The sequence below is a fragment of the Telmatherina bonti genome (assembly GCF_933228915.1).
Source record: "Telmatherina bonti genome assembly, chromosome: 2".
In the NCBI taxonomy this organism is placed as follows: Eukaryota; Metazoa; Chordata; class Actinopteri; order Atheriniformes; family Telmatherinidae; genus Telmatherina; species Telmatherina bonti.
In genome coordinates, this window is record NC_136620.1 from 10,941,830 (window position 1) to 10,967,967 (window position 26,138).

The 26,138-nt window shown below is 39.3% G+C and overlaps 1 protein-coding gene across 1 annotated transcript; it reads right to left on the minus strand.

Annotated features, from left to right (window-relative positions):
• Positions 1–2,006: 2,006 nt before the first annotated feature.
• Positions 2,007–24,627, minus strand: snrkb (SNF related kinase b). The gene is made up of 5 exons (XM_079254388.1): positions 24,510–24,627; positions 22,101–22,412; positions 21,616–22,010; positions 7,542–7,683; positions 2,007–4,301 (listed from the first exon to the last, which is right to left on the minus strand). The coding sequence occupies exons 2-5, from the start codon at positions 22,334–22,336 to the stop codon at positions 3,203–3,205; spliced, it is 1,872 nt and encodes a 623-aa protein (XP_079110514.1). The 5' UTR covers positions 22,337–22,412; positions 24,510–24,627; the 3' UTR covers positions 2,007–3,202.
• Positions 24,628–26,138: the final 1,511 nt, after the last annotated feature.

A 26,138-nucleotide genomic window follows, 5' to 3' on the forward strand; every position in this document is an offset into this window, starting at 1 on the left:
CTTCTGTTGCTCTACAAAACTGTCTCTGCTTTAGATGAGAGAAAAGATATAACATACAGAGTCACTGTATAGTAAAATTATACAACATGGTGCGACTCCTTGGCTACACAATTACGATTCATTGTGAGTTGGTCTAAATCTACCCACAAGTCCCTGGGTACTGCTATGGAAAGCTACCAGCTACAGTAGTTACACTGTGTGCAATTCATCACTCAGTGGGTTACCACAAGGTACTTATAGTTACACAAGAACAATGGATGTCCTGTCAGATTCAAGACACATGGAGGTAAATTGTGATAAATAACAGTAACAACATGCAAAGTCGCACATATTTTTGTCACCTTATTAAAAAAAAAGGGGAAAAAAAGATAACAAATCAAGAAACTGCATTTCATCAAGTCTAAAATAAAAAAAAAAGTTCTGTTCAAACATTAAATGTTCGGTATAATCAAAAAGAATAATGGGAGACCTGCATCCCAGATAATGACCACCATAAAGTTTCATACAGTATGTTAGAACAAGCCATTCTACTACTAAGACTGAAGGAATAAAAGAGCAGCTATCACATCTGTTCTCAGTCTCAGGTGGGTAATAATACAGTGTCATGTCAGAGCATGTCTTTCTTCATATGGACTCATATTAAGAGCTTTCACACCAGTCTGAGAAGCATGTTGTGCAAAAGAAAAGGGGAATGAGTGCTACTCTGTAGCTGAAGCTTTCACAATGGAGCTGCACTGAGCAGCCAATAAATAAATGGTTCCATCTGCACCCTTTTCCACATATATGTGTGTGCAAATAAAATACAGAATACAAAGATCTATGCAATCAAATCAAAATGAACAAGAACACCATGATTGGCAAGAGTATAAAGAAAATATGTTTGTAATTGCAACTGACTGACTCAGATTATATAAGATGTGTTAAACCACAATAAAAAAAAGTACAAAATATTTTTAAAAATAAAATCAGTGGCTTTTGTTTACAATTCCCCAAACTATGGTGAGAGATTGCTGAGTTATGCTACAGACACAACATGCAGAGGCCTGGGGCCGTAAAGTTGAATCTACTTATTCTATAAATAGCGCAAAACTACTTCAATACATCCTGCTTATCATCCTGTTTGCAGTGAACAGTGATGGAGACTTCAGTTGATGAAAGGATAGCTTCAGCATTAAAGCATCGACGATGACCCATCGTTAAGCAACGCTAACTTCAAGAAACGCTAATTTAGCTTCAGAAAAACAATGTTGGAACATTTCATTAAATGGCTCAAGAGCAGTAAACATCTACTTAACAACACTATTTACCATTAGATCAAGGATTTGTATCAGTTTATAGAAAACGCTGCATAACTTTCCAACCTTAAGAGTATTTCTGATTGTTTTGATGGCACACTGACAATTATTATGCATTACTTGGGCGGCACGGTGGAACAGTGGTAGCACTTGGCCTCACAGCAAGAAAGTGATTGGTCTGAGTCTTGACTGTGGCCTTTCTGTGCATGTTCTTGTGTATGTCGGGTTTCTCCTTCCAACGACATGTTAACTGATCACTCATCACATATAGATTGTATTGGAGAAAAATGTCTGTCAAATGAATGTAGAATTAGAAAAATTACATAATAAATGTCAGTATGTCCCTTAGATGAGAAAACTCCATCCATCCATCAATTTTCCTAACCGCTCAATCCAATGAAGGGTCGCGGGGAAGCTGGAGCCTATCTCAGCCGTCTTTTGGGCAAAAGGCAGGGTTAGCTGAGAAAACTGTGCTTTTAAACTGTTTTTTTCTGAGCCAGAACATCCCTTTACAGCTGAGTTTTGCTTTACAGCACTGCATCAAATGCTACCAACTGGATATCAACACACTGGCTGTTTTCAGCGCACAGCGTGGCTGATCAAACAATCACAAGAGGACATTATCTTTACGGAAAAGAAAGAGACAAAATAACAGAGCAGGAGATAAGACAAGGGTCAGTATTGGACTGACCTTTACTGCCTGGACAGAGTTCAGAGAAGAGACAGGATGCAAGACAAGGTCCGAAATATAATCTGCTAAAGTTCAGAAGTAGGGCAATTTTTTTTTAGTTAAAAGAAAAATATTTAAATTGGAAGGTTTATGACACAAAACACTTGTTACCCATGAAAACAGTAACACTGTCAACAGTATTAAATAAAATATAGTAACTGTTTGTTCACACTTTAAAAGTAATCTTTATGCAAATTACTTTGGAAGTGTTGAATATGTAAGATTTATTTCCTCAAAAAAGAAGAAAAAGTTGTAACAGAGCCTGTGGAAATCATCTTACCGGACATGGAAGTAAATTACAGCTGACCTTGTCTGAAGCCATGATCAAAACAAAGCGCCTTCTTTGGTTAGAACCCCTCCTTTTGTAAACATCTCCAGCCACATCTGTCTGTGTAAATAACACAGGCAGTGAAAGGGAGGACACGACTTTTCCAATGATGTTGTCAGTCACCAACAAATCTTAGTTAGCTGTAATTCAGACCATTGTAACTGGATTGTAAATTACAAGAGACGTTTTAATTGCACTTTTAAATGACACTGCAGCTAGTTGCCAGTTGCCAGTCATGGTGTTTTTACTCAACATGGATCTGACTGCAAAGATCTTACAGCCCAACCCAAAGCACCAAAGCTGTAAAAAGCACATCATTTTCCTTTTAATTAGAGTAAATCTAATATTTATGGGTTTTTTTCAAAACTTTTTTTTATATAATGTATAGACAAACAAAAGGAACCTTAGCTTATTCAGTAGAAATTGTTATATATGTCATATTTTCTCTCTCTGCTGCCTCCTCTTCTCCAGTCTCCCTCTTTATTATACAGATATGTCCATTTTTGTTTCTATGCTACAACTGAGAAACAGTCTATTCATAGTAATTCTGTGGTAGCTCCTGTACACAACAGCAATGCGATGAGTTCCTGCTAAGTCTGACTCTTGTGCTGCAATCCAACTTTCTCTAAAACAATGTTTATTACATGAGCACAGTGTTGGAGCTGAGTGTGTGTGCGTACGAGGCCGTCACATCCTCATGTTTGCATGCTGAGGGCTGTTCCTAGTCGTTTCTGTGTTTGGCTCAGCAGGAAACTCGTGCTCGGTAGCTGGCCGCCTGCTGACTGTTAAGCAGTCTGTGCGTCCCGAGAGAGCGTGCGGCGCATCCGACAGCACCCAGGCTGGTGTCACTCACAGCACATGGCAGCAGTTGTACTGAGCCAATGGCAGGATCTTGGGCTTGTTGTTTGATGGCATGTTGAGGGCCAGAGCTTTCTCACACAGAGGGAACTGAAAGAGTCTCTCACGCAGCTTGATGCTATGCCGTTTGCCCTGTTCGGGCCTCGGTGTGGACTCATCCCGGCTCCCTGGTGGATTCGGAGCTGGAGATCTCTCTGTGCACTTTCCTGCTTCCTCTTCTTCTTCTCTGCCTGTTCTTTGCGCGTCCTTCTCGTTCAGGATGGTGGAGGATGCAGGGATGCAGGAGTGGCAGGATTCAGATTTATGAAGGAGAGGAAGAGGTTTGTTGGTGTTGTTGTTGGGTTCTATTTCTTCATCCTCTCCCTCCTCTCTGGTTGAGAAGTCCGTTTGGCCCTGACAACACGACACCCCCAATCCAGACGGGGAGGAAGCAGTGACTTCAGGAGTTTGACTAAGCGGCTCGTCTCCATGACTGACTGGCTGATCTGAAATCACACAGCCACTGTCTTCGTTCTCTGTTTCCAACTCCATGTCATCTTTACGTCCTTCCTCCACCTCTTCCTCCTCCTCCTCCTCCTCCTCTTCCTCCACTGTCTTGTTTTCTACCTCTAACTTTTCCTCCAAGTCCTCCTCCTCCCTGTGCTCATCATTGCATGCCTCTTCCAGTCGCTCCTCAGAATCTCCCAAATCTTCTTCCTCATTCAAGAAACTGCCCCCCTCCTGGTCTGGTTCCTCTTCCTCCACCTCTTCCTCTTCCTCCTCTTCCTCCTCACAGATCTGCTGTAAAGCCGGGAGGTTCTTGCTGACAGGAGACTCTTCAGCTGGAGTTGGATTGGTGCTGAAGCTGAGGCTGGGCTGCCACGGTCCAGGGAACGGCTGCTGAGCTGAGGTGGGCCTCGCAGCGAGCAGATCCCCGCATTCAGGTGCTCCTAAGCGGGAAGAACTGGGGGAAAGGGCCCCTGAGAGCCAGTGCGGTGGGGCCTCCGGACTAAGGAGGGCGTTATCCAGACCCTGGAGCCAATGGTGAGACTCAATCTCATCGAGGGAAGCCCGACGAGATGGATCTTTCTGCAGCATCCTGGAGATCAGGCTGATGGGAAAAAAAAGATAGTTTCAGTATCAAATGAGGAGGATTTAAGTAGTTTATAAACTCTTCCCTCTTTTTCAGAACATATTAAGGATAGAAAAATGACCCACTTTTCATGTGATCTGGGCCATCGCCACATCTGTGTTTTTGTGAAACTGCTTGAGACCTGAACGCATGACCAGGAGCATGTTCTGTTCTGTTCAGCCTCTCTCCTGCGTTCACAAACATTGTCATGTGAATGCGGGAAAAATCTTATGACTGGTCCTGGGTCACATGTTCCAAGATGTGTTTTCAGATAATCTGACACATCACTGGGATAAGGTTATTTATGCCTGCCATCCTCTAAATGCAGCTCACTTGACAAGTACTGGAAATGTGTCTGTAAGGGTGTTTATTCTGCGTGTTGAGAGGAAGAAGCAGAAACAGCTGCTGTTTTACACACAGAGCCTGAGGCCTGCATGATACAGCTCAAAAATATACCTTGAGGTTTTTTATTTCAGGTTTCAGTGTCACAAAGCTGGCTTATTGTTACAGGACTAAACCTGTGCTGCGTGGTCAGGTGACCAGATATATAACATGAAAAATTTAAACAACTCTAAAATCTGCTTAAGATGAGGCAGAAAAAGACAGAAAGTTAATAAAATGTACATCAATAACGCTCTGACAGATTATTCAACAAGCAGATTAAGGGGTGACCGGTGAGGGTGTCAGGATTGGGAATAAAAGGAAAATCCGTCAATGCTAAGTTTTTCCTGCAATGAAGGTTTTAAACTTAATCTTGTGCAGAAATTTATCAGAAAATCATGAAAAAGTTAACTTAAAATATGTTTGTAAGATTACGATGAAATTTAGACATTTAAAATCTGTGAAAACATTAAAGGGGGCCGTGAAAATCTCCAAATCTTAAAAGATGCAAACATCATGACCTTCGAGTCTTTGTGCTTTTCAGTATTTCTGAATAACAGATTTTCATATCTCCTGGTTCTATAAGCCCACAGAAAAAAGAAACAACTGCATATGATTTGTTTTCTTCATTGTCACCAAAATGTAGAGAAAAACTCTGAACTGTCTCAATATTTTACACTCAGACTCATTGGCTCAGATAATATGAATTGTTTTTATTGAAGAAAAACTAAGTCCATACGAAGCTTTGCAGCATTGGAGATGTATAGGGTCAGTAAACATTTTGTGAGCATAAGAAATATTACTTTTTTTGGAACAATTTTCAGCTGTAGATTGATGTTTGTTTAACCTCATTTAGACGAGAGAAACAAACTAAACTGTTATTTGACTTAATTTTTTTTACTTTTACAAAAATTCTTCAAGACTTCATTCATGATAGCGTGCATGCAATATTGGCCATTTGCGTAAGACCAGGGAAGCTTAAATCAAGTATCTTGTCAGATGACTAGCACAATTCATGTTAGCATGCAATGCTCGCTGTGGAGGAAACAGCTGAAAATACCACATCTCTGCAGGTTTACATTTAGAGTCAGCACTATCCAGTGCTACAGCTGCAAGAGAAGCCATATGAGCACACACACACACACACACACACACAGAAAATGCCCTAAATCAGGGCTGTTCTCAGTGTATCCCTGCACCGACATACATGACTAACTTGTCACTGTGCAGGACTTCATAGGCTGTTGGATCCATTCAGTTTGAGTCAGAGTGTTAAATCAGTGATACAGTGAAAACCAGACGGGCTGCGGCCCTAAATCCTAATGTCCTTGAACATTGTTTCCCAATCCTGGTCCTCAAGTGCCGCAGTCCTGCATGACTTAGACCTGTTCCTACTCCAACACACTTGTGCCGTGTTAACTTAAATTAGTGATGGGTTGAAAACGCTGACATGTTGTCATGTTGCAAAAGTTTTTTAAAAATCTGTTTGTTTGGTTTTTGTTGTTGTTGATTTTAGAAGCATTTAAATTTAGATGAAAAATTATCTGTATACATTCACCTAAAACTGAGCAGGAAAGGAGGATGGAAAAAAAAGACTGAATAATAATAAAAAAATAACTAAGCAACAACAATATATTGTTATTATTATTATTATTATTAATAATAATAATAATAATAATAATAATAATAATAATATATAATATAATAACAACAACAACAACAACAATAATAATAATAATAATAATAACAATAATAATAATAATTTTTCAGCATTTTGAACAATTATTTTTTCCATTTTTTCTCTCCTTTATATAACTCAGACATTGTGACCATAATATTTATTTAACAAAAAGCAACACATAGGGGCTTCACACATGACAGATATTTGAATTTGCCACCACACTAAAGTTAAATCCTTTAGTTACTGCCTATTTACAGCATAAAGCATGTAATAAATGTATCATCCATTATTACGTTCACTAGGATCATTTCAGAATGATTGGTTTAAGTTTAAGTCTGTTAGAGATCTATTTAATGGCACATTGTCCTTTTAGCTACAATGGAAATTTGTTTTCAGGTTCTTAAAGGACTTTCCTATAATCTCTAATAATATAACCCAATAGTGGCACATAAAACAGATTTTATTGGACTACCAAATGATAATAAATCATTAAAGTTTGTGCAAAAATACTCAGCTGATCCATTTCTCTGAGAAGTTCTGCAGTTTTCCTTTAATTCAAAAGCTCATGTGTGCATATAAAAATGAGGTTAATGCCAAAAGAAGACAAAGACGGCTAGATCTAACTAGTGAATACATTTATTTCAGATTTGATACTCTTCTTTAATATTTAATGTAATAAAACCGTGTGAGTGTGGTTTAGAGCAGGAGTAAGTGATCTTCACCCTCAACACACTGCAGCAGCAGTGGTTTCGGCTGGTTCCTGCTGATGTTTACCAAACCGAGGACGAGTTGCTTCGAGGTGTGAGGAGTGACGATTAAGTGAGAAGACAGGCGAGTAGGTGTGAGGTGTATTTTGTTCCAGGAGTGGTTTGTGCCACCATGATGGGGGTGATTTATGATTTAAGCTGCAGGGATTCCAGCAAACAAAAGCCAACATTTGAGATAAGGTCACACTTTTAGCTCAGACTGCATTTGCAGCTGTCCAGACAAGTCTGTCTGACAACTGGGACACTGAAATTATTCACTGCAATGCACACTAATGAGATTATATTTAGGTCTGCAGCTCCATATAAGAACTTTGCATCTCCAAATGGCAGATAATAGGAAAAACTGACTCAATATTTTGACATAACCCAGCTTTATGTCGAAATACTTACTCTCTGCAGTGTTCAGAAACGTGTTCAGGGATGGAGTAGCGACAGTCCAGAATCATGACCAGAGTCTCGCTGTCATTGGTTTCCTGAAAGGGAGGAACTCCACACACCAGCATGTACAGGATCACCCCCAGAGACCAGATATCTGGAACACACACAAAAAAAACCACAAAAATCAATTTTAAATAAAAAAAAAAAGGCTTAAAATAACAATAATCGCTCGGATCTCTGATCTAACTCAGAGTTCACTTTTAACATCCCACAAATGAGGAGAGAATTATCAGTCTGACCAGCAAATATGCACAAAAGCTCAAGGCTGGATTAAGGCAGAGATAATGGCATTGACTCCAGAGCGGAGGTGAAACGTGAGGATGAGCTGCAGAGCGGCCTTCCTGCTGAGGCAGGTTACTTCCTCCATGAGGTGACGAAGAACATGAGGAAAGTGGATGAGAAACAGCAGCACAAGTGTGAGACAAACCCTGTAGACGACTGGGTTTGGCACGGTAGACCTTTGACTTTAAAACACACACACACATATACACACACACACACACACACACACAAGTTCATGTGCAGACCGACATTGCTGACACTGTGTTCTTTCCCGTCTCCTCCCTTTCCTTCCCCCTTGTCTTCCTCTCCCCCACCTTTCTTGATGCACACTCAATAAGAGAAGGTTCAGGCAAATTTAGGACAGCCTGAACCAGCTGAGAACACAGCGGCCACTTCAAGGAATCCTCATACACACACATACACACACGAGATAGGAGAGGGAGCTGAAGGCCATGACAAACAGAGCGCTCGTTGTGGTGCTGTGCTATTCTCAGAATGAGATTCCCTCTGTCTTGTCTGTCTCTTTGTGTTTTTTCCCCAAACACTGGAAAGAAGAACACTGCACAGTCTGTTCATGTTGAGTGTTAACCCTGACGTGACACCAGAAATATCACAGAGCCCATGTAGACTCCTAAAAGTCACATTTTAAAGCGTGATGAACAAAAAGTTCTTAAAACTCAGTTTTGCTGAACAAATAATTTTGGATTAAAGGCAAAAGGAACATTTATAGTTTCCCTGAAATCAGATCTTCATGCAGTAATGGCAGATCGGAAGCAAGCTTCATGAATATCACCCCTGAAAAGCAAATAAAAAGTCTGTGGAGTGTCACCACAAAAATTAGAAGTTTAAAAATAAAACTAGTAGATATAGTAATAATTTAGTAATAAGTATAGTATAGTAATAATTTAGTAATAAGTATAGTATAGTAATAATTTAGTAATAAGTATAGTATAGTAATAATTTAGTAATAAGTATAGTAATAAGTATAGTAATAAAAAAAAAAAAGTTATTTACAGATGCCTTTTAGTACAATTCATGACACCTGCACTATAAAAAAGACAAGATAACTTAGTCAAAATCATACAGCATAAAAATAAAAATAGTTAAAAAAAAAAACTTAAGAAAATGCAGTAAATTTTTTTTCTCAATAAAAATTCCTCTAATTTGCATGATTTCATCTGTTAGCTAGAATGGGTGAGTTGATTGTTTTATAAATTAATTTTATTACTAATGTTCAATTTTATTTGTAAATATTAAAAGGTTTGTAGAATTCCTACTCCATGTCTTTGCACAAGGTCTTTACATGTCAGAAAGCTGATGGAGATGTGTTATCCCACCTGAATAGGTGTCATGTGTAGATAAAAATCTGAATTATGCAGTATGGGGATGAATTTACAGGCAACAACAGTAAAATGGAGACAGCACTTACTCACAAATCAAGGCTAATTTGTGCTCTGTGCTACACATGCACACAAATGGAGTTTTCCACCTAATGTTTGGGTGTATTTCAGTCTGTTTTCAGGGAGCTTGCAGATTTGTAGCCAAACGGAGCAGTAGCACTGAAAACCCAGGGGGCAGTTTTCAGCTGACATGTCCCCAGCAAAAGGAACAAAGAAGAAGAGGCTGCAAAGTATTTAATGGGGACACAACACACCATCGACTAGTTTAAAAGTCTCTTTTTAACAACGTACATTATCACAACCGCCTCTACTGTTAGTCATGACCTGAAAACCACCAGAACTTGGAGGTGAACTCTGCACTGCCCTTTACTGGGCAGTGCTTAAAGGTACAGATTGTGAACTTATTTGGCTTTTAATTTGCAAAAAACAAGTATTGCTTTCATAAATACTCATTTTTACCAAAGTCTAATCACAATCACATCCAAATGAAAGCATTGTTGTAGCTTAGAACAAGTTATTTATAAATATATAGGTGGTGGCGGACCCAATAGAAGGCTGTTGCATCGCCATCTTTAAATATGGTAGATGAAAGGGGACAAACTTGTTAGCCTTGTGTTGTCAGGGGGAAACGAATGGCAAAGACAACTGAATCATTCAACTTGCCATTTTCCATTGAAACAGAGGAGCATCCATACTCTTTGCCCCGCAAGAGGTAAAAACGTAGCCAAGAAAAGGAAAACAGATAACAACCAGAAGAAATCTAAAGTCTACATGGGTGTAGCGTTTAGGGACTTCAGAACTGAGGTGGACATTGCAGCTTTCTGCCAGACACGACAATCTAACAGTGAAGTTAGAAACAAGACGGGTAGTCCAGGAGCTACTTTATCCTCCTGTTTAAGTCGCATCATTTACTGTTACTCGCTGATTTAACAACCGTGTCAACATAAAGGATGCATAGGATGCACATGCGTAGGTGTGGGAAGTCACAAACTTTTTTACATCGGTAAAGAAACCATAAATGAGACTGAATGTTCACCTCTGGGAACATCTGCGGCATTTAATGACAGGGTTGTAACAACGCTTCTAAACAATGATAAACAAGCCAGAAGTATTGATCCTAAGTGAAAGCATAGATCAAACACTGATACACTAATCGGTTGTTAAATTTCCTTAAAAAAGTGCATCTGTACACATTTATTTTGTTCTGAAAAGCAGAATTGCCTGTAATAATTAGAGAGGAAATTTTACACAACCACATGTACAGTGTGTAACAATGACAGTCAGACTCAATTAAATTGGTTGTCATATTCAAGTTGTAGAAATATTTGGTTTGAGGGTCTAAGTGGGAGTGATTTCTTACTATATCCTGCTTTAATGTCTATAAACTGATTTAGTCTTACAGCTTTTATTTGGAACGATATTAACATTTTACAGATCAAACAGAAAGTGGTTCAGTCTGGTGGTTGTTATTGGTGTGTCGGTATCTGATCTTGTTTCAATCACCAGCTCCAGAATTAAATGGACATCTTGATGTGACATAATTTGTGTTATCACTAAACACTGAATTGTTCTCCATTCAGTCATGCAAATTAATTGTTTGCTAACTCAAACAAGATAAAGCAGAAGAATAGCTGTTTGCATTCACCGTAATGACAATTTATCTTTAAAACAACAAAAAAACACCTTAAAGGTGGAGTATGTGAGATCTTCAATATTTAAAAAAAAAAAAAAATTGCCTAAAAAATCATAATTACATAGTTTTTTTTAAACATGTAGGTTCCAGTCTGTCCATATTTGATGTGTTATTAAATTACAAGTTTAATTAATGACAAAGACCCTTCTTAAATGTTTGCCTACCAGTAAAAAAAAAAGTGCTTTTTGTCATTTCTCATTAATTAAACTTAATAATGCATCAAATATGGACAGACTGGAACCTACATGTTCAAAAAACTATCAAATTATGATTGTAGTTATTTTATGAGTTAATTTTTTTGAAAATATTGAAAATCTTACATACTCCGCCTTTAACAAAAAAAAATTATTTTTTTTAAAAACTTTAGTGCATTTTCGCCTCAATTTTTACTGTTTCCTTTCACTTTTTTCTTTTTATTTTACACTTAACATTTAGTAACTTTAAAAAAAACTAACTTTGGTGACATATTTTAGCGCTGTACTTATTAACCAATGACAAGATACATCATTAATCAATAATCATTCATCTGAGCCAAGAACATTAATGGAAGCCAGAATTGGTTGACACACTAAACCTTTGAGAAAACCTAAAGTTTTCCAGCATCTCTGAAATTATTCATGAAACTTACCAATGTCTCAAGAGGTGAGTTTTTGTCATATCAGGCCAGGATATATAAATATTATTCTCTATTTTCAAGCCTTTTAAGGGTCATTAAATCAGAGTCAGATGATAATCATATAAGAATAATGAGATTTGTCAGGAAGGGAGGCAACATGTCTCCATAACTGGTCCAGTTCATTTGATACAGAGCAGTGATGACCCGACTGAACCACAAACACGTAGCACTCCCTGCTTCTACTTTCCAAATGTGGGCAAAAGGCTGAATTTTTTTGTCTGAACTTGGCAGACCCTTTCCAACAGAGTGAGCTCTGTTCCCCCTTTATGACGTACTCGGTCTTGAAATATGCACTTCAAATGAGGTAGCGGCTTAACAAGGTCACAGAGCAGGACCACTCACTCTGCTTGAGGCTCTGCTGAACCCTGAGCCAAAGCTTTTATAAACTTCTCTTCAAATCTGACTCAACCATCCACATCTACTTTATATACTCTATATAGCCAGTGTGTGTGTGTGTGTGTGTGTGCGCTTTGAGCTGATCTTTGTGCTGTCAGCAGGCCACTAATGCATGGTGGGAATGTGCGATATTCCCCAGTGAGAGGAGAAAAGTACACTCCCAGCACTCTGTGGCTTCTCCTCGCTGTTGCATAACACGTCTCTGGACTGAGGTGATTGTGTCAGCGAGCGTGCACTTGAGCGAACATTGTATGGTGAGAACTGAGGGCTGTTGTCAGGACCCTTATGAGTGTAATGCAGGACAATGGTTTAATGTTCCATTGCACACGGGTCTGTTACATGTAAGGGTCTGGAGAAATGGCAAACTCAATGAAGGACAACATTATTTTGTTTCCTCATATGGATTTTAAATCCCTCTATATGTGATCTGCTAAGGACATTAGGATATTAGAGGGTCACAGGGGGCTGGAGATTTTTCCAGCTGAGGGCAAGAGGTCACTGTGTGCAGACTGTGGATCACAAAGCTAAAAGGCTTTGCTGATGCTGGTGATATACCAGCATCAGCTTTGGATGCAAAATAAATAAATTAGAAGAAAAAATTCTCAAAACAACAAAGAGATGAACTGTGCTACATGGCAAGATGTTTTCGAAATAAAATTAGAACACGAGTTACTAAAGTCTAGACTTAATTATCTCTTTAATGTTAACAAAAAAAAAAAAAAAAAAAAACCCACACCAGACAGCTATAGGTCTGTCGCTACGGAACAGCGCGATGTCTTGTCTGCACATCACTATCTTTTTATTCTAACAAATGACACTGATGGCAGCATCCAGCCGTTTGTGTTCTTTCTTCTTGGCATATGGCTTCAAACAACAACTATTCTACGTTATAACTAAAGGGCTGCTGTTATGAAATTTCCAGTTTTCTGAGCTTTCTACAGTGTTACAGTGTTGAATCCTCATCAGACATGTGAACAGCACCGTTTGTTATCACCTAAACGCATGTTTGAGTTTGAGTTTGAGTTCCAGCACGCTTTTCGTTCAGTTTCCATGGCGACGAAAAACGCGTCGTTTTAGAGAGTTTTTTCTACTTGGAAATCCTTGTGACGTCCCGGGGGATAAGGTTCGGTGATTGGTTACCTTCTACTGGTTAACAAGGGCATGTACAAATACATCAGGCGGGTGGAAAACGTGGGATAAAGTTATTTCCAACGATGGCTGGTGAGTTTACCAAAGAGAGACATCCTGCTGCATTCGTTGCTGTGGGTTGCTGTTTTCCACTTCGTTTTCAGGCTCTGATTCAGGTTCCAACATGTAGGGCTGTATGCTATGTGTTGACATTGTATTTTGTTTTTTTTATTGAGTTGATATTAGCCTAATCCTTCTGTTTATGAGATGTTACAATGACGGCGAAAGCAGGTGCGGTGCGCGCTCCTGATGTAGTGCAGTGGCAGGAGGCGGGGCTTAATGCGGAAGAGTCTCAATCCACTCGTTTTGCCTGCAGGCTGATCTGACAGCCTACGGAGAGGGTCGGTCTGAAGTAAATAAAGCCATTTGTGACAATAACTCGATCAATCCCAGCCCTTCTGGTCTCAGAAATAAAAAATAAATTAGCCTGAAATGCACATAATACTTCCACTTTAATAGGGGTTGGAAAATCAAATTAAAAAATTTTTTTGCTTCACAATTTTAAAATCGATTTTTTAAAAAAAAAAAATCTATTTTTTTCCCAATAAAAAATAAGTCTACTGTAAAATTTAATCATTTTTATTGTTTTTATTGGTCTTTTAACTTGTCTTTTTTGGGCATTATAGCAGCAGAATGATGGTCTGGCAACTGTGTTGTTTTTTCCTCATAGAAATTAAGGAAAATGAAAAGCAAAATTTTTTTTTTTTTACATTTTTTTTGTTTTTAATCTACAAAAATCTGCAAAATCAAAGAATTGTGAGAATTGCAATTTAAATCGAATCAGCACCCAAAACAAAATCGGAATCGAGTCGAATCGGGACAAAAGCATATCGTCACAGCGCTAATATTTAAACTCTTCGCCCATTGTTCTTATTGCAGAGCTGCACCACAAGTAATGATTCTTTTGAACAAACAATGGATATCAGTCATTCAAGCTCAGTCTTTTAGTGTCGGATCTGTAAGATTGGGACCCCATCGCAAGGTTCCCAAAAAGAACGTAGAACAACTAGAATCGGATATTCTGGCATCCTTACTGGTTTTGTGGGGAAAAAAAATGCTGTACTGTCCCGTACTGAAAAAAGCCCTCTGTAGAAACGGGCCTAATGTTAAATCTCAGAAAGATCTTACTCGTCTGACACTTTAAAGCATCAAACATGCTATAGCTAATAAAGTTATAACTAATAAACATTTATTTAAAATGGCTTTAGACTCAATGAAAACACAGTAACATTTCCCTCGTTAGTTCTTCTTTTAGTCTGATAGATTTTCTGCGGTTAAAAAGAAGCAAAAACGTTGCTAAATAAAAAACAAAAAAACATAGCGTGTCAAAAGCATCAGTGTGAGAAGACATTGTTCATTTGTCTGAGCTGCAGAGCATCTTTAAGCTTCAGGACATGCTGTGCTCTAAACGATACATTAACCTCCTGCTGCTGCACAATGTTCACCCAACATGATGCGTCTGTTTTTAGATTTTGTTGCTAAGAGAATTGATTTGTTCTCAGCACTTTCATACTTTCCAGAATGTGCTGGATGTGCTGGTGGTGTGCTTTCCAAACCTGGGAACAGTGGTTGTTGGTATAAACAGTCCTGCAGCCTTCAGGTTGACATGAAAACACTGACAAAGTGGTTTTGTCTGGAAAGCCTCCAGTTATGCAGCTTGTTCTTGATCTAAAATAGGATGTTTATGGGGGCTGCTTCGAGCTGGGTAATAAGCAACCATCAGCTTCCACCACGGAGCAGAGAAGTGAGCGGTGCATGTGTGTGGCAGCATGCTAAAGAGGAGAGATGAGCTGTTTTCACACGACCAGACCTCACCCCGAGGAGACATATATGAGGACACAAATGTCGGAGTTAATCAGACAGTGTATTGTCTTAAAAATAAACCTGGTGTGACTGCTGTCCAGCTTAGCTGAGGCCAGAATAAAGCAGGTAATTATGAAAAAAAAAACCATCAAAAAAGAAAAATTTATGGGAAATTTGTGAATTTTAATGGCTAATACAACCTTTTTGATGAGACAAATGCTGATAGGTGATTAAATCCTGTTGTACCACCACTGGAAATGAATTATCTATAGTTAGATAACAATATTCTTTGAAGCTGCTTTACTTAACTTTAATGCATAATGATGACCAGTTATTAATAGAGACAATCATTTATAAGTAAAGAACACTTGTTAGAGTCTCATTTAAATATAAACAATCTTGTGTTTCCAGAGTCACGTCAGTCTTAGAGTTTTTAAATGTAGGTGAAAGGAGAAGCATTTCTTATGAAAATGGAATAACTATCTGAAGAAAACAAATTTACTCTGGTTGCCAAGCAACAGTACAGGGAAGGAAGTTGTGAGACAGTGTGAAACTTTAAATCCTGTGAGAAAACCGGAGCTGTTGCAGAGTATTTCAGAGCAGCGATGATAAGCTGTCATAGTGACCATGCACATAAACAAACAAAGGAAGAGGGTCACATGACAGATGTAGAAGCAGATATTATTTGTTTACATTGTCTAAACCATTGTGGAAAACTCTTGGAAGGACCCCCCCCCCCCATTTCTTCATATTTCATCTTTTCCTTCCAATCTTTTTTTTTAAAACCTGGTCTTGCGTAATAGTTTCCCAGCTTTCTAAAGCTCTTTAGAAGTTTTTCTTTGGACTTTGGCAGCTTATTCACTCATTTTCAGGACGTCTGTAGACTTTGTGTTTGCTTGTTTTACCATCTGAGGAAGGGCAGTGTGCAGCTCTGTAGGGTAAAATGGGATGGATAGTTTAGATGATCTACAAAGGTTTTCCAGACATTTATATCCCATCCAGGAGGCTTACAATCCAGCTGGAAAATGGTTTATTCTAAGACTTTACAAGGTAAATTCACAATAATAACGTGATTAAAATAATGTTTTTATAATAAATGATCACTATCAGTACTATGTTGCGAAGAGACATATATCTGAATTGAAATATCATGATGAACCCACTTCATGTCAGACTTTCCACCAACCAGAGAGCTCAAATTGCCTGTAATGTTTCTTTAGCAGCAGCCAAAGATCAACAAGTGAAGAGGAAGTTGTGTATCTGAAAATAACAAAAATAATCTCTGTGATGGAATAAAGCCAAACTATTTTTGATGCACCATTTCACCAAAATAAGATGAGTTGGAGTTAGTTTTGTGAGGATAGCAGATAAATAATAGAAATTATTTACATATTTACACTTTATGCTTATTTATGTATTTATGCTATTACTTGCTGCTGTGTTTGTTTTTTTTCTCCCAAATCCAAGATTTAAGAGAACAATCTGCAGATGAGAAAAGACTTGGTCACTGTTAATCTGTTAGTAATGAAATGAAAAATACTTTATTAAATATTAAATGAAAAATTATTAAATGAAAAATAAAAAAATTAATTTAAATCATTAAAATTTAAATTATTAAATGAAAAATACTTAATTAAACCCAAAAGGGAAATTCAGTTTTAATAAATTCTGTTTAGCTGTTTTGTTTGGCCTTTAAGCTGCTATATCTATTGAGACATTTATTTTACATAATTTTATCCACATAATCTGTTAACTGAGGCTGTCCTGCAAAAATGACGTCTGGATGTTGACTGAGATTAAAAGAGACGAGGTTCTATGCACTGCTATGTAGAAAAAAACAAGCTGACCAAAAACATACATCAATAAAAGCTTGGAGCATTAAGGATTAAGTCCCTTTTTAGTGATCTGTGAATCATTCAGGAATAAAAATGACTAAGAAGTTTTTCAAAACATAGCAGAGCCAAACGTGTGACAGTGCCCCGTCACAATGACACAATTTGTTCACAAGTCTTTAGATATAGTCGCGAAAAAACATGTTAGATTCACAAACAAACAAATTTTAGCAGCAACACGGCGACTCACAAAGAGCAGTTTGCTGCATATCTAAGGATGGCGTGACATGTGGCCTGACAACATGTTAGTAAAGTCGACAAGTGAAGGACAAGAGGAAAAGTTTCGAGGCTGAAAAACAATTTAAAGCAGAATGTGAGTGTGATGTCCTGAAGAAACAGGAACAAATTGGAACAAATCCAACAAAATACCAACATAAGACCTGACAGATGCACCTGGAGCTTCAATTCAGTTTGTATTCCAGCTTTATTTATCTAGCACCACTTCACAGCAATGTCATCTCATCAATAAGAGACAATTCATAATAAATAGCCGAGTTAAGAAAAGCCAACAGATTGCATCAAATCTTGACTTAGATCCAAACCCCCATCCTGGCAATGCACCGGGTGACAGTGGAAAGGAAAAAACTCATCAGTCAGCTGCCTGGACCAACCTTCAGTTGATCAATCAACTGTTGGCCGAAGCCTCACCAGAAATGGTCTCCATGGTAGGATGGCTGTCAAGACGATACTCTTAAGGAAGAGAAATGAAGAAAAGGCTGAGATGTGCCGCATGACACAACAATGGGGGTGAAATTCTGCAGCAGCAGATCTGAATCCTCCCCAGAGCCCAGACCTCTAAACTACTGAAACATCATATGGACAGAGAAGAGCTACAAAAAGCTATTCAAGGATTTAAAAATACATTTTCTGTACTGAAATAACATGTCTTTGTCTTTAAAGTGGCCCCATTCTGCACATTTCAGTGTAGATTATTTTAATATGCGAGCCCAGAAGGGCAAGAAATAATCAAGCATTTCTCACAAACCCCTTCATTCATTTTGTATTGATCCTCTCAGATCAGCCTCTGCCAGAAACAAGCCAACAGAGGAAGCCCCGCCCAGCACGCTGCGTCTGATTGGTCAACTGCCAGGAGTAGTTATACTGAGCAGTGAAAGTGGGCGTGGCTTTATTCTCGTGAAAGTGCACAACCTGGAGAAGATGACCAATCACTGAGTCCCTCCCCAGGGACGTCACTAAAATCTTGAAGTATAAAAAAATTCTCTTTCCGTCACCATGGAAACGACGCCGCTCACATGTCTGATGAGTTTTTGACACTGTAACACCGTAGAAAGCTCAGAAAACTATAAATAGCATCACCGAGCCCGTTTAAAATAAATAAATGATGGCAGACCAGTAAAGTTACTTTACCATCATTTGTTTACATCAGTTAATATGAGTTAAGTCATAGGAAGTAAACCTGTCGTTCACACATGGCTTTGTTAATGTAAGTGTGTGCTGATGCTCAGACAGGCTTAAAATAATCTGTCCGGTGCCGAAGCTCCTCCTGTACAGACCACAGGACAAATTTAGCTCTTCCTTTCATCTTATCTGGTACTTTCTGTAACTTCACTGCCAAGCCTAACGTTTCCGTCACAACCTGGGGGAAGAAAAAAAAGACAAAACCAAACCAAAAACACATTGGCGGTTAGCATACACAGCGGTAGCAATGACAATCTTCCTCTGGTGTTTAACAACCTGGAGCCAAACTGAGTAAAAACTACACACATGCATGAACATGGTCATGGGCAGATGTTACGCAACTGCAGATTGTTTTGGTCTTTCTCCAAGGAAAGAGGCCCTCTGCAGATTCTTGTGTTTCCTCCACATCATATGACGATCATCAAGCGTGCACACACAAAGCAGAGCACACTTACACAGAGAATTCAACAGCAGCCTGTTCACAAGAGACACAGGCAGCGGTCTGTGTGTGAGCGCAGCTTTATGAGTCATCTTACTAAGCCGAGATCATCGAGGGACATCTTTTTCTCTGTGCAGCTCAGGATTACAAACACATATCCATAAATACATACATGTGGAGATGATGAGAGCATACGCTTCTATCAAAGCCATGACACAACGTAGACATTGAAAAACTGAGTCATGTTAGAGGAAGACAGCAGAGAAGCGCGCTTTAGCTGAAGTGAAGCTGAGAACGTCTTCAAGGAGGTAATCATAAATTCATTTAACAGGACAACGTTCCTGTAGACGCTTTTAGAAACAGGAAGTAACGAGAAAAAAGGAACAAATGCAACTCATGAGTCACACTGAGAGTTAAGGATGGGCACTCTTTCTTCACCACCCTTCTCGTACGGCAAGGTCGTGTGAAAATAAGATACTTCATGTTGCTTGGGTCCATTTGCAACTCAGCCTTTCTCACATACGTACATAGAATAAATGAAGTGAATGCCAGAGGGGGCACTGATTGCAGCTGGGATGAATTTGTATCCAGAGCAGATGCATTTTACATTAAGCAGGGTAAGAAGTGGCCAGACTGCAAAAATAAAAAAATCCAGCCTAGTCCAGCTTAACAGATAAGACCACCGACCTCCCAGAAGCAGACAACCCATGGCGCTCCCCAACACCCCCCTCCCCAACGGGACACATAAAACCAAATCCCTCAGTTCTCCTTCTGTTTCTACCAGCTTTAATCCCACAATCAGTCCATCCTTTCCAATAAAGACAAACAATGCATGGAACTTCCTGCTCCTGCTATCTGTCCTCATCACAAGCGCGCACACACACACACTCCTTCACACAAATGCTTGCTCTGCAGTGTGCACGGTGGGCTCGGCAGCGAGCTGCAGCGTTTCGTTCCACTGCAGAACGTGCCCGGTTGGCTCATGACTGACTGGCTTGCTTAGACTGACCCAGATATTCACGCTAATCCTCGACACACACGATCACACTGTGATCCATACAAAGCCATGATTGTCATTGGAGGACATAAATGTGGAAGAGATGCTCGCATACATACAAGGAATGTCCACGCAGGGTAAATAGAGGACACAGGCTTACTCAGGGAAAGTTTTGAACTCACACATCTTGAGGATGTGCTAAAATAATCTCAAATTTACTGTCTGTTCTTGGCTTTGGATGAAGACAAGATCTCCATCTTACTGTTACTCTGAACTAAAGCTTTAAATGAAGCCCCACACAGGTCGAAAACTAAACTCCAAAGTCTTAATGAGAAGTGTTAAAAACTTCACCTTTTACATCTGCAGCTTCAACACAGACTGAAGGATGTGACGCAGCTGCTAGATGGATCTTGAGATATGATCCCTTTATTTAAATTTAAATCAGTTTCACTTGGAGAGTTTTTTATTCATACCGTACTGAGTGAAACTCTTCACTCTTTCATATATATTACCAAAAACTGAATAAATAATAAAAAAAAAGTGAAAATACAGGCAAACATAGTTAAGAGGTGTGAAAGTGAATATTTGGTCTTAGCAGCTTTACTTATCAGCACAGTCTGAACTGCAGATACGATTTCTGTCATTTAGTCTTCAGGAATAGTTTTCCAGGCTTCTTGAAGGACTTTCCAAAGCTCTCTTTCGATACGTCTTCTGTCCAGATGATCTAATTCTGCTTCAGTACTGTTGATGTCTAGACTCTCGTTGAGGTTTGGGTTTCATTGTCGAATCTGTCACGGTGCGCTTTGAGAAGAGCCGGTGTGTTTGTATCTGTGCGACACAGAAATGCACTTGATCGATGTCACTGTCCGAAACGTGGAAAGCTACATGATGCCTCTTTAAGAACGTCTTCCTGACAGCCGACCATTTCCGATGAGGCTTCAGCCAGTAGTGGATGGATCAGCTGAAGGTCCGGATGCACCTATCAGGACCTGGTTCAGGTCTTTGCTGGATTTGTTCCCATTTCGTCAGGACATCACTTTCAGACCTTGTTCATCTGCTATAAATATGTTGTTTTTATGCCTGATACATCTTTTGTCCTCCATCTGTCCACTTTCCTCAAAAGGACACACTGCACACCACGCTGAGATAGGCCAACGTTTCAGCTCATATCTCCGTCTTGCTGCAAAAATATTACTTTCTGTCTCTTAAACCAGGTTATCTTTATTAGTAAACTTAACTAAAGCAATGTGAACAAACTGCCACCAGATGACGAAAGAACCTAAAGATTACATTTAAAATGGATTCCTTGCTAAGAGGTTCATCCTTTGAGTTTAGAGACTTTTTTTAAATCCCTAAATGGCTCAAAGGTCAGTGTTCAAATGTGCAAAGACTGGACTGAAAATAAGCCAAAAGGAGTCAATGTCTAAAGACAAACTTTCAAAAACCCTGGAGATCGATAGCTGGAGACCACCAAAAGAAATTAAAGGTGGCTGAGGACTTTTGCACTGAACCGTGTGTCCTCGAGAGCGAACCTGCAGCTGCTGATGTGAAAGCAGGATGGCTGATGTCATATCATGTGAAACCTCAGGCCATGCTTCACATGTATGGAAGGTTTTTTTTTTTTTTTTTTTAAAAAAACAACAAAACTTTTAAGTTTTATATTTAAAAGTTGCAGCTGAAATCTTGCAAATATTTTTTCATCTGCAAAGAATGCAAACTAAGATAATCTTGAGTTACAGAATAAAAATATCTTATTCTCTTTTGTTTAACAATCCAATGTCCCAAATCTGAACAGCTTCAGAAGCTCCAATAAAAAAGGAAGGCCTTTTCTTGTCTCTTACCCACAGCGGGAGCATCGTACTCTTCTCCCAGCAGGATCTCTGGAGCAGAATAAGCCAGCGACCCACAGCTGGTGGCCAACATCATCCCGGGTTGGAATAAGTTGCTGAACCCAAAGTCCGTCAGCTTCACGGTGCCCTGCTGGGGGAAGAAGACCACGTTCTCAGGCTTCAGGTCCCGGTGCACCACGTGCAGCTGGTGGCAGTACGCCACAGCGCGCACGATCTGGGCGAAATGACGCTTGGCGGTGCCCTCGGCCACGCCGCCCTCATGTCGCAGGATGTAGTCGTAGAGGTCGCCGCCCTCTGCCAGCTCCATGATCAGGTAGAGAGTGGTGGGCGTATCGATGACCTCGTAGAGCCGAACCACGTTGGGGTGCTGTACCAGCCTCATACACCTGAAAGTAAGCAGAAGGGATTGTCTTTATGCGATCGTATTTGTGGATTTTAGTAGAATTAAAGATGCTTTGAATGTTGAAATATCCTACCTGACTTCCTGTAAGAGGTGGCTGGTTGCCATGACATCAAGTTTTGTCTTGTCAATCATCTTCACAGCCACCAGCTGCCCCGTAGTGACATTACGAGCTAGTTTAACCACAGCAAAGTGGCCTCTACCCAGCGTCCGACCCAGATGGTACAACCCGCTGAGATCGGAGCGAGCGGGGCTGATCCTGGTGTCCAGAGGTCCATCATGGACTGAGGACGAGTCTTCAGAAGAGTCCATGTTTGAAACAAAGGGTGGAGGGAAACGGTCTGTGTCGAGGTCTCTGCGATGAAGGGAGTCACTGACGGAGAGTCGCCTGGCAGGACAAAGACAACAAAAACACAAAGAAACTAAATGAGGATGAGGATAATTTCAGCCTTCGGCTTCAGACGAGGTCAGCTGCTGCTAACGCCTCGTCCCTGTAGGCTCTGCACCAGAAGTAGCCTCATAACGCCGACAGAACGCGTTTAGTTTAAGCAGCGAAGACCAGATTATTCCACAGTGAGAACAGCGGAGGGTGAAACCATATCTTATTGTCTCTGATCGTTGAAGGCTGTATCTCAGATATCACCGTCCAGCGCAGATGGCTCGTCAAATCAATGCTGTAACAGGAAACCGTAATGCATGCTAGTGTGCATGTGCGTTTGAGCGTGTGCTCGTGTGTCATCAGTGTAGTTATGAGGGTCAAGAGATGGCATTAGACCTGATGATGTCATCATCGTATTTTCCCCAGGCTAGGCAAGTTCACTTGCCATCTTCATCTTCATTATGGTGGTCATCGTCAGCGCAACGTCACCTCCTTCTGCTATTGTATTTAAGGATGAACGACGTGGGAAAAATAACAGATAAAAACATGTCTCCTGTTCTTTTAAACCAGATTTATTATTAGAAATCTGCAGTTAAACCCATCTTGTTATAAAACTTTTACTTCTGAATATTTGGTCTTGAAACTTGCACATCTTTCTGGAGCTTTTTTGCACATTTTTGTGCTTACATTTCCTGTCAGTTATCACGCCTGTGTGGTTTTGCCTCTTTGTAACAACTCTGCTTATATTTTTAATTTGTTTTTTTTTTTTTTCATTTAAAATTTCTGATTGCTATTTTTGCTTTTCTTTTAGCCGTTTTCATCATGCTTTCTTAGCCTTAGCATAAATAGTGTGAATGTTTTTTCTTTTAGAAGCTTATTAGTTTTGGTTCCATCTTTTAGCACATCTTGTTAGTTGATCTTTTTTCGGTTATTTACACTTGTTATAAACAGTTTTTTTGTTTTATGGTTTTTACCTTTTTGCATCTCTTTGAATTGTTCTAGTGATTTTCTACAAACACTTGTTTTGAAAACTTTGAAATACTATGTAGTTAATGCAACTGAATTAAAAATACCTTAATCTCTAAGGAAAATTGCTTAGTCACGTTTGTTTAATTATCATTCTGCTTAATAAATTCTTTTTTCTTTATTTGTTTGCAACTCATTGTAATAATTTTGCATCGCTTTGTTGTCATTTTGGCATCCCTCTCAAGTTGTTTTTCTTCTTAAAACACATCTTTTGCACCTGATGCATTTCTATTTCACCTGTTTTGTGGTAGTAAAGCTTCTCTTTGTTAAGTTTTGTGCTCATACAGCTTTTATCTGTCATGTGTTTTTTTTAAGTGTTTCTGGGAGAGTTTGTGCCCCTTGTGGTTGCATTGAATCATTTATTGTACTCAAAGTGAAATAAAACTCTTTAACTGTTGTCTTGCCCATCAGTGCCGCTGTCGATTTTTCCTCTTTACATTTTTGTGCACTGTTAAGTCTTTGTCATCTTTTGTTGCAGTTTTTTTTTTTTTTTTTTTTTTTTACCACTTTGTCATCTTTTTGCATTTTTCTAAAGGCATTTTGGGAACTTTTCTTTCCAATTTCTTTAATAGTGTTGTCATTTTCCCATCAATTTATGCCTTTCTGAACACTTGCTTTGAACATTTTTCGGTTTTTTTTTTTTTTTTTTACCATCAATTTTCAGTTTTGTGCATGCTTGAGGTCATATCCATTTTTTAAATAAGTGTTTTATAATGATCCTGTGGCTCTTTTTTTTCACCATAATGAACTCTTCCTAAATTAACAACGTCATCAAAAGCAGCATCATATAGGCTATGTCAGTAAATACAACATTTCACAAGACATTTAACACCTTCGTCACACCGTCACTGGGCCCAGTGAACAAAACATGATGTTTCACACAACATCCACAGCACGCATGGCCCAAAGGCCAGATGTTCGCTACTTGGCCACAACTGCATTCCCAACTTGGCACCACACGCATGTATTCATCCTCCGTTAACAACTCCCGCTACCGACAACCTCTCCGGTGGGAACGTCACGGTGCTGCTGGATACAAGAAGCTGCCGTGAAAATACAGCAGCTGCGGCGCAAACTTACCATGGTGGGGCAGGTATCCCGCAGCTGCGAGCCGCTCTTCCCGTCACTCCGCAGCTTCGGTGCCTCCGCTGAATTCAGACGCAGAACAGCGCAGCGGCGCCTTCTCCTCCTCTTTCATAACACTCCATGTTAGCAGTCTGTGTGTGGACATACTTTCCTCATGACCGCCTGCTGCACTTCATTCCGCTGCGCGACCAGAGAGAGAGGGAGAGAGACAGAGAGAGACAGAGAGAGAGAGAGAGAGAGAGCACAATAGAGCAGGATGGAACATTTCGTGCACGAGCGTGCACACATATACCCTTCCTTCTGACGTCAATGCATTCCGGCTCGCCCCCGCTCCGCGCGCGAGTTAAGCAGCAGCAGCAGCGGCCGCGAGCCTCTCGCGCGCAGGAGAGGAAAATAACTGAATGAATGCAACAGAAGTCCAAGAAATTATGTAACGGTGCAGGTGTGTTGTTGTGGAGACAAAATGATTTGTAACATGACACATATGCAGAGTGTTGCTCGCACACGTGAAAGGCCAAGACGGACTGACAGGACACTTTCTGTGGTTTCTTTGTGTATTTTTTAAGTCACTTTGTACTTTTGTTTCTTTGCTGTTTTCATGTATAATTTCGTAATTGTTTTTCTAATCAGTTTCCATTGTCTGTGTGTTTTTTTTTTTTTTGTTTTTTTTTTAAATATTTGTCGTTTTTTGGTCGCTTTTGTGCATAATTTTGTGTGAGCCATACTTTGGTCTGAATCAGATCGTTTTTGCCGTGAATGTTTTTCCCTATTTATGAACTTATTTTTGTACATTTTTTCTCTTTTGCACAGCTTTGTATATCTATTTGTGTAAATTGTGTCTTTGTCGTCCGTTTCAGTTGTTGGCTTGGATAATTGTGCATTTTTGTGAATGTTTAACATATTTCTTTTGCATTGTTTTCCTTTCAGATCACAAATGTCTGCTCGCTTTTTTTTATATTTTGCATTTTTGTGAACAGAAGATTTTTTAAAAATATTTTTGTGGTAATTTTCTTTCTGACATTTTTTAAAGGTCGGTTTTGTGTCTTTATTAAACTAAATTAGCGCCTCTTTCCATTTCCAGATTATCTGTCTCTGTGTCTGTTTTTATTTGGTCAGTTTGTTTATGACCTTCTTTTTCTTATTTTCGTTCCCCCTTTAGACAGCGTAATCTCACACATTATTAGTTTTCACTTGTTCACAGGTATTTGTGTGTACATTGATTTTATATCTTAGGTTGAGTAGCTGCACACCCTCATGATAGTTTTTTCCACCTTATTTGTATAACAATTCTCTGTAGCCATGTTTTCTCCTTTTCCTCTGGATATATTTGTTAATAATTTCTTCTGTTTCTTTATAAGGAATTGTTAAAGCAGTCATTATTAACCATTCTTGTCATAATTATGTGCATATGAGTGTAATTGGGTTTGTGTCATCGTGTTTCACTAGATATAAGCAGCATTCTCATTGGATCAATATTAGTTTTGATGGTTCCAGTACTGTTACACTGTGTAGCTGCATCAGTCTGCAAGATGATCTCATCCCTGTTGCTCTTTGTTTCATGTAGTTACCAGTCCACCAGCTGGAAGATAATGACGCCATCTTGTGGTTAGTCTTTCTTTCTTT

What these genes read in the sequence shown, in the direction of transcription:
- snrkb (XM_079254388.1), bottom strand. Translation starts at nt 22,336, where the DNA reads ATGGACTCTTCTGAAGACTCGTCCTCAGTCCATGATGGACCTCTGGAC. An exon ending in GTACGATGCTCCCGCTGTGG is followed by an intron (nt 7,684 to 21,615) that starts GTAAGAGACAAG and finishes TGTGTGTTCCAG; the next exon opens with ATATCTGGTCTCTGGGGGTG. An exon ending in GTTTCTGAACACTGCAGAGA is followed by an intron (nt 4,302 to 7,541) that starts GTAAGTATTTCG and finishes TTTTCCCATCAG; the next exon opens with CCTGATCTCCAGGATGCTGC.